The sequence below is a fragment of the Aedes aegypti genome, chromosome 3, assembly GCF_002204515.2.
Source record: "Aedes aegypti strain LVP_AGWG chromosome 3, AaegL5.0 Primary Assembly, whole genome shotgun sequence".
Lineage (NCBI taxonomy): Eukaryota > Metazoa > Arthropoda > Insecta > Diptera > Culicidae > Aedes > Aedes aegypti.
Window position 1 is genome coordinate 403263981 of NC_035109.1, and position 9273 is coordinate 403273253.

The 9273-nt window shown below is 36.4% G+C and overlaps 1 protein-coding gene across 1 annotated transcript; it reads right to left on the reverse strand.

Annotated features, from left to right (window-relative positions):
* Positions 1-6402: 6402 nt before the first annotated feature.
* Positions 6403-8099, reverse strand: LOC5564142 (protein deadpan). Its single transcript, XM_001648391.2, has 3 exons — positions 7740-8099; positions 7516-7611; positions 6403-7450 (listed from the first exon to the last, which is right to left on the reverse strand). Exons 1-3 carry the CDS (start codon positions 7827-7829, stop codon positions 6605-6607), a joined length of 1032 nt encoding a protein of 343 aa, XP_001648441.1. The 5' UTR covers positions 7830-8099; the 3' UTR covers positions 6403-6604.
* Positions 8100-9273: the final 1174 nt, after the last annotated feature.

Genomic DNA, 9273 nt, shown 5'->3' on the forward strand with positions numbered 1-9273 from the left:
GAAGCAATAATTTGATACGCTAGAGTACCGATGCATAGTCAAAATCAGTATCATTCAATCAGCTTAGTGGCCGAACCTGATTAAGGGGCGCGCTTTTGAGAGTTTAATGGTGACAAACTGTTTTCTCCAAAAGGTATAAATAGCGGTATCTTTTTCTAAAGAGGCTCTATGCAAAATGGTAAAGAATGATATTTGTATAAAAAACGACTACTTCATTATTTCTCAATAGTAATGGAGTAGATCGACATGCATTGAACAAAGGACACGGGTATACCACTAAAGATCAAAGAAAACTGGTCGCGAACAGAAACAGAAAAAAAATTGTCGGCAGTCCCATTCTCTTCGGCAGCTTTCCCATAAGAACTCACAGTGGGACGTAACTGAAAATTGACGGTCAAAACCGGCGTTTAGGCATTTAAGGCCATATGTGTATTCGGGACATTGTTTTGAATTAGCATCCCGAGTAATAATAAAAAAATTTAAATTAAACTGAATAAAGCACCCGATCAAAAAATATTTTTGGAAAGAAATGTTTAGAGCGATCATTACTTCAGCAAAGTTTTAGATCTTTTAATTTCAACTAATTTGCTGAAAATATTTGGTATTATTGACTTTATTCTCTCGGTACAATTTTTAAATTTAATCCTTTTACCAACATTTAGCATATCATTTTTTATTACCATTTCTATGCTCAATGCGCAATTTATTAACACGATATGTTCTACAACATTTTATATATTTCTTATTTTATATAATTTATGGTAAAATTTATATAATTTTCGACCATTTTTCTAGGCAAGTTCTCCTGAATTGACACTTTTATGCAGCCATACTTAGTATACATTGATGCTTTATTATATCAACTGAAGCCTCATGGCAATAGAATGATCGGGTCTCACCATGGCACATTGATTTCACCATTTTTTGGCTACCATGTTTTTATATTATTTATATTTATAATATTAGTATTCTATATTGACATCAAATAGTTTTATACCTTTTGTTTGCTCACAGTGCAATCAATAAACTTCACTGGAGCAGGCGTTGAAGTAATAGGAACCATAAACAAGTTAAAAATTTCCTATTGCAACCACGATTGAGCTACCATGAACGATTTTTAGTTGTGTGCTTCAGCTGATATTATAAGGCATCCAAGTATACTGAGCATGGCTTGCAAAAAGTGCTGATTCAGGAGAAACTTGCCTAGAAAAATGGTCAAAAAGTATGTAAATTTTACCGTAAATTAATTATACCTTTCTATGTGATGATTTCACAATTTTAGTATATTCAGAGAAGTTCACATTCAGCATAGAAATGGTCGAAAAACTGATATTTATGGTAAAGAAGGGTCAAGTTTAAAATTTTTACCGTGAGAACGAAGTCAAAAATATCAAGTTTGTTCATCAGAATTGTTGAAAATAAAAAAAATCTAAAACTTTGCTGAAATCATTACTTTATTCATTCATTCATCAATACGCCATAATTTTTTTTTCAAAAAAATATTTTTTGCTCGGGTTAATCTAATTTAAAAATTATTTTTCATCAGAATGGGCTTAAACGACTCTAAGAGAGTTCTGTTTGATCTTTCGACCTTGACACTTGCTTTTCCCGGGGCAAGCGACGAGGGCAGGATCAAAGATGTCGCGCGTCGGTCTCGTAAGTGAAAAAGTGGCGTGATCGATGAGTTCGGTTGAAGAAAGTGAAAAAGTGCCGCGATCGGTTAGTTCTGTTTGATCTTTCGACCTTGACACTTACTTTTCCCGGGGCAAGCGACGAGGGCAGGATCAAACAGCCCGAACAGTTTTTTTTTTTTTATTCTTTTTGGGTCGCGCGCTTATTTTTTTTTTCCTGAGTGCTTTTTTATAGCCGAGTAAACGAGTGAAGCCGAAAGTGGATTGTGGCTGCTCAGTCAAGGATAACGGATCAATTGGTGAGCTCGTTTCATGCTACTATTTCTAATCTATAAAGTATGTATGACTGCACATTCAATCGTTACAATGGTGGGATGTAAATATGATTTTTCAACAAACTATGGATGGTTCGTCACTGTGAGTGTCGACACAAACTCTGATTCATGATTCATTTATGTTTAACATTTTTTTTTTTCAGAACACCCCTTATATACCTTTATTTCTGTAATTAAAAAAACTTTGAATGGTTCGACACTACAAGTGTAGACTTGCGAAAGGTTCACTTTATTCAACAAACTTTGGATGGTTCGCCACTGTAAGTGTCGGCATAAGAATAAGAGTGTTCTATGATGTCCCAACCAATCGAGTTTTTTGTTTCTTTTCAAATGAGTAAAATATAATAACACATGCTTTCGTCCTGATAGCTGTAGGAATGTTACATTTAGGTATTTGTTCAACAAACTTTGAATGGTTCGTCACCTCAAGTGTCGGCATAATTTTCCTCTACATAGAAATTGTTCATATCAAATGAAAATATTATATTTACGTATAAGCATGTATATATCTCACAAATCATTGTTTATCATGGTCTAATCGCTTATCAAAGTGAATCCTATGACCCAACGATCCTCCCCATTAACAAACATCCCTCCCAGTAACCTTTGTGGAGATGCAGAGGCAAACACGGTCTCCAAAAAGCAAAGGTTACACACTAACATTCCTTCCCCCAATCCCACCTGACTGCAAGGACGTGGCCGGCGCCGTTATTGACTCTGTATAAATAGAGGCACTGAATTATGCACACTGAAGAAGATTATGGCCAATCCCAGCCGAACTTCTAGTTGATTCTTTGTGCATTTTCACTGACTTCGGTCAATCACGGAATAGCAACCATTGATATGTGTAGTCAGTCTAAGCTAAGCTAAGCTAAGAATGGGCTTAAACGACTCTAAGAGGTTTTGATCATCAATTTTCAGTTTCGTGCCACTGTGGAACTGCAGGCGAACCTGTTCCGCAGCTCCAAATCAATTGCATTTTGAGGAGGCGTGTTCATTTGAATTGATGACATCTTTAGCGAAATGGTTTGTTCAGTCTCGGAAATCTCGTCAACGGGAAGCTGACAGAAAAAAGAATCATCTGAATGTTTTCATTGGTGTGTTTTGATAGAGAAACATTTGGCGTTTGAAATTTGATTGATCGAATGGTGCCAAATCCACGAATTACCCTATAGAATCTTTTCACATGTCTCTAAGTTTAAAATATATGTCTCCAGTAAAGTTGCTGATTCCGTTGCTACTATCGAAAATATTCTAGCCTGTCACAATTTTGTGCCACAGTTCTTCCAAATAATGTAAAACACTAGTGATTGATGATACATTACAGTTTTTGGTAATTAAATCCACTGAGCATGCAAATAAACTTTTGTATAAAACATAGTTTAATTAACATTGCAAAATTTAAAACAGATTTTATAGATTTTTTTAACATGTAAAAAGTCTCCATAGTACTCATGTGAAATTCCAAACAAAATCCATTGTTTCTTCCGTATTTTTTTAATATCAAAACTATTACAAACTTCATTGATTCGTATTTCTCAGCACCTGGAAACTGATTCCTGTAGTAAATTTAGCACATGAGCCAGCATATTAGTTGGGAAACTTGCAAGAAAGCTGTCTGAAATAGATAAATAATGTATTTTCGACCATTGATATCGCAAACACCAGACAAGCTATGTCATGTCATGCCTGAAGCAAACTGTAGATTTCCAGTTTTTGAGGCAAAACCTTGTTCCGCTGTGTATCCTACTTTTTGTGATTCTATTCTATAGGTTTCGACTATCTTTAAATTAGGTGTCCAACTAATCTTCTTTTCCTTCTTTTCAGCTATGTTTCCCTCATATTTTGGACTTTACAGCTAACGAATTATCCCGATTTGCTCCAATACAAGTAATAATTCAAAATTAAACTTATAAATGACTTTAACAACTGTGATACTACTCACGTATGGAAAACTAAACTGAGAAAGTGTTCGGCCATTTGGTCGTATGCTATCTGGCCGAAAAAAATGTAATCATATTGCTACAACGCTGATGTGCAGGATTTGTAAGTGCCGAACAATTACTGATCAACTTGCTAGTTTGTAGCAGGTTTTGAAGCTACCTAACATCAAGTTTGGCTCTACATAGATAACTAAAATCGACATGTTAATTTAGGGCGAAAAAGTGAATTCCGTACATCATTTCAAATCAGCTGCAAACTGATTCATTTTTGAGTTAACAACGATGTGCTAATAAGTAAATGTGAAACCGAATTTAGTACTATACCATTTAATTCCACTTTCCGTATATTTTGACCTCAACTGTAAGGCCGTCTTCAGTGTCGAATACTAGACTCGACTTCACACGACACTGAAGACGGCCTTACAGTTCAGGTTAAAATATACGGAAAGTGGTATTAAATGGTATAGTACTAAATTCGGTTTCTCATTCACTTATAGGTATACTAAACAGCTCAAAAATTAATTATCGATGTGCTAATATAGAATTTTAATTATTTCATTAACTAATTTCCCTTATTTTAAACATTGGCTATTATTTCGAGTTTTAATGGTTTTATTAATAATTGAAAAAATAAATATTTTTATTTAAATTGGAAACTTTACCTTCTTTAAGTCATTTGCAGCTCTTTGTAGTTTTACTGATATAACAATTAAGGTACCACGGGGCAAGTGGGAACGAAAAAAACGATAGTTTAAACAAATTGTTCAATACAATTTTCAAATGTCAATATTTTTCAAATCCAACAACACAATCACGTTTTGGCAACATATTTGCTGGTGTGTGCATGAAACTAATAGAATAATTTCAAAATTGTGAAAACCTTGGAAGAAAGTTTTAGAATGAGCCAATGGACGCAGTTACCTCGCTAAGCGGGGCAAGTGGGACACATCCAGTTTCATGCGTCAATCCACATCAGTAAGTCAACCATTACAATAATAGAATTGATAAGTCATAGATTTTTAATTTTAAGTACATATTTGATGTACATAAGGGATCAACCATAAAATACGTTAAGTTTTAGGAAGAAACCCTTTACTTAATAGTATGCCACCTCACATTTAATATTAACTGAAAATTCCTCAATAAAAGCGTAAAGAGGAATTAAAAATGTTCAAAATATATCATTTATAAGTTGTTAATTAAAATATAGCACATAAACATTCAATAATTGACGAAATTATAAATATGTTTTGTTATTATTTATATGCATGGCAGAAAACCACCTTATGGGATGGAATTGTTTTCCATCACTACTTAATTTGGTAGAAATAACAAATAAAATTCAAATAACATAGAAAAGTAATCGTTCTCATGATGCATTTCGAAGTTCAGCTGTGTGTTTGTTCAATTTTGAAGTCGTATTTCAAAAATAAAAAAAAATAATTAAAAAATAAAGAATAATAACACTTTTTTTCTCCCTCTTAGGCAATTACGTAATTTGAGGTTGATCTTTTTTTATAAAAATCATTTGTTTGAATGTTTTAGTGCTACTCTCTAGCAAAATGTATGAAACGTGTACGAAAAGTTTTGATTCTGATTTTTGTTTTGATAGGTCCCACTTACCCCAGGTACAAATATATTTTGGGGTAAGATAGACCATCAAAAATTTCATATGAAATGAAAACAAAATACTGGTTTATCGTTAGCAGCGTATAATAATACTAAAAATTATAGCTTACTGATGGAAATTCGGTTTAAAACACATTTATTTTTTGCGAGGCAATGCAAGACGTGAAACGTGTCACAATTTGTCATGCAAGTTGAAAATGGCGCTGAACTGACAACTGTTACATGAACCACATGGTTATAAAAATAACAATATGTTTAGTACTAAATACATTCCTTGTCATTGTATCTTCAACTTTCTAGAAGAATACCCCCATGAAAAACTTTTCCTAGTTGAGCTATGACGAAACGCCCCACTTACCCCGGATTCTCACTTGCCCCGGGGTACCTTAATTTAATTCTTCTTGCTTACATTTTCATAAAAGATCTTTCTTTTTTATCATAGGCTGTTTTACCAAAAATTACTTTCCCCATAATTGCTGGCATTGAACCTTATGCATCTTTCGATTTCTCTCATTAAAGTGAATACACGCGGAATACATGACAGCATTTTCAGCCGATAATTTGTCTTATTTCCATAAAAACGTTATTATTTCACTTTATGCACTTTGAGCATTGATTACCTTTTCTAATTTCTATTGAAAAGCTAGTTATTTGTATATCAATGGTGAATTTCTTTCTTCAAGAATAAGGTGCATAAGCTACGAAATTTGTTGGTAACATGCATACTTTAGTTTACTGGTTCTATTACTTTTGACCAATCGACATTCGGCCAAGTGCTATTCGCCCAAATGACCCGGTACCACTGAGAAGTAGACTCTGTCCCAATTGATTCATAACACCGTAAGGAAAAATAAGGAAAATACCTTTTTAAATGTACATATAAAAGTATAAAACTTGTATATTTCTATAAATTCCACGCGAATATTCCAAAGAAAACTTATAACCTACTAAAGCTTCCACTGTAATCTACTAAAATATTATCTCCATTTTAAAACTCGTAAGTTTCATTCATGATATAGAACGTTTTCTTCTTGTATCACAAAATCGTCCTCTCCCAAATCTTCTTTCACCAAGGCCTCCACATATCGCCACTAGCTGTATCCTTCCCATCTGCATCCGTACCATCTTCGTCGTCGCTATCGTCATCACTGAACTCTATCTCTTTGTCCACTTTCCTCCGCTTGATATCCTCTCGATCATCCTTCTCGACTGGCTCGCGCTGAAGTCGTATGCGATCGATCAGCTTAAGATTGGGTTTGAAAGCCGATATCCGTGTGCTCTCGTCCGGCGTTGGAGGCGTAGGAAAGGCGGCCATCAACTGCTCTGCCAACCCGGGTCTAAGTTTCGCCAAGGGGGTGGTCATTTTGGGGTCTCCTTTCACGCTGTCCTGATCCGAAACTGGACTCAGTGGAGGACTCGGAGCAAATGGTTGTTTCTCTTGAAGGATCGGCTTGAAGTGGCTTGCGTTCAGTGGAGGAATTCTTGGAAATATTGGCAAGCCATTGGCGCTATTGTGCGGCATGATGAAAGCCAGCTCTCCACTTGGAAGAAGTGATGGGATCAGAGGCATGGCGTCCATAGTCAGTCGTCCGTTGTTATTGATCTCGTCTGAAGATCGACCGAAGAGCCCTCCGAAAGGACCCATTGCACCGGACTGAGGAAACCTTTGGTACTTCAAGTAGGACTTCAGATGATTCGAAATGCGTTGTTTCATTCCACCGTCTACACTCGAAACCGTATTGAGGTACTTGTCGATTTCTTCGATACACTCGTTGAACCCACTTTTGAACTTATCGACTACAGTTGGATCGACAGCCATCGCAATGGCCAGTTTACGACGTTCCAAGTCCTGCAGGTGCTTCACGGTTAGATCCAAAATGTCTGCCTTTTCTAGCTTTGAATGACGAATGGGCTAAAAATGGATGAACAATTGAGATAGAAAATTGCGCATTGCTTTTAAATCATAGTACTACGTACATCCTTTTTCATTGCATCCAGCAGCAAGGCCTTGAGATCATTCAGGTAATTGTTGATCCTTGCTCGTCGTTTCTTCTCCATAATCGGTTTATTGGTCTGAAATTTGATTGGGATAACACAACTATTAAAACACTTGGCTCCATTATTGTAAAAATTCACTCAATTATTTGTTCAGTTTTCATCAATTTGTTTCACAGCACTATGATTCACACTTTAGCACACACCTTTCTTATTTCCGCTTTAATCCTTCTGAGATAACTCTCGGCATCTCGACCTTCGCTGCCATGGTGATCCGATTTCCCTGGCAGATCCATCTTTCGCAAACACAATCAAATAACTAATTCAATTCCATAAAACACCTCTTCAGTAGCTACACCAATCAGCACAACTATCCACTTCCGCAACGATTTACGATCTATTCTCACACCTCAAGGCAGCTCATCGAACTCGATCTATCACCGTTCGCTTCCGACTTGCGAATGCGCGATCCCAAAATCCCAAACCATCCCCAGAGTGTGAAGCTATTTGATCCGAGCCCACTTTCCTCTGCGCGCACATGTTGTTCCCACCGATCCTCGATATCATTAAAAATTTATTCACCCCTCCTCATGCCGTCGTCGTCGCTTGTTCAGAACACAGGCCCAGAACCGTTCCCACGATCTATCTGCTCGACTGGGTCGCTACCCTACCTCTACCCGTTCCCCCTGTCCATCTGTTTCAATAAATTTGACTTTCATCCCGCTTGGGTAGCATTTTCCCACGCCACCGGCAGCCAAGAGAAGGATAGAACGGAACCGACGAAGAAGGCGACCAAAACACATAGTAGGCAAAGCATGCATAGAACAGAAACCATAACAACATCGACCCACACACCGAAGAAGCACACGCAAAACGGAGTAGGCGCTGAGCTGACATGCAGCTGACCCTGCACCGAAGCATAAACACATAGCGACACACATCGCACCGGTAGGCAAAGCCAAAGGCGCTTATCCGACGAGCGTATCGTTATGCGCACACGCATACCTTCGCGTGCATGATGCTTAGACAGGGTGGGGACAATCGTGCAAAAGGATACGACGTGCATATAAGTTTTTGTTTTAAGATGTTCATTAGGTAACCACTTTTCATAAACACTATCATCCTAAATTGGTGAAACTAAAATAAGTTTTAATTAGCATTTTGTTAACAATATACAGTTGTGTTCAGAATAATAGTAGTGAAAGCCGATTTTCATACAAAATGCCCAACTTTGGCATGCTGTAAATTTGTTTCCATATTAGCAATCGGTATGAAATGTTGGCAGTGAACTACAAATATACTCAATTTCATTATCACAAAATTTGAAAATTTTCACACTACCGGCTAAAAAGTTAAGCACCAGGTGAAATCGCTCAAAATAATAGTAGTTTTAGTAATTTAAATATCTGCTGCACTTTGAGATTTTTTATTTTTCTTTACTCATCGTTTCAACCATTTCCACCCGAGCTTTATATGTATAAACAGTCCATTTTTTACAAAATTGTTGCTGAACAAAAAGTTACAAAAGAAAAACTATTATTATTTTGAGCGATTTGAGTATATTTTTAGTTCACTGCCAAAATTTCATACCGATTGCTCATATGGTAACGAAGTTACAACATGCCAAAGTTGAGCATATTGTATGAAAATCGGCTTTCACTACTATTATTCTGAACACAACTGTATATTGTTAACAATCCACTGCCAAAATTTCATGCCGATTGCTCATATGGAAACAAA

What these genes read in the sequence shown, in the direction of transcription:
- LOC5564142 (XM_001648391.2), bottom strand. Translation starts at nt 7,829, where the DNA reads ATGGATCTGCCAGGGAAATCGGATCACCATGGCAGCGAAGGTCGAGAT. An exon ending in TTAAAGCGGAAATAAGAAAG is followed by an intron (nt 7,612 to 7,739) that starts GTGTGTGCTAAA and finishes ATCAAATTTCAG; the next exon opens with ACCAATAAACCGATTATGGA. An exon ending in TGGATGCAATGAAAAAGGAT is followed by an intron (nt 7,451 to 7,515) that starts GTACGTAGTACT and finishes ATCCATTTTTAG; the next exon opens with CCCATTCGTCATTCAAAGCT.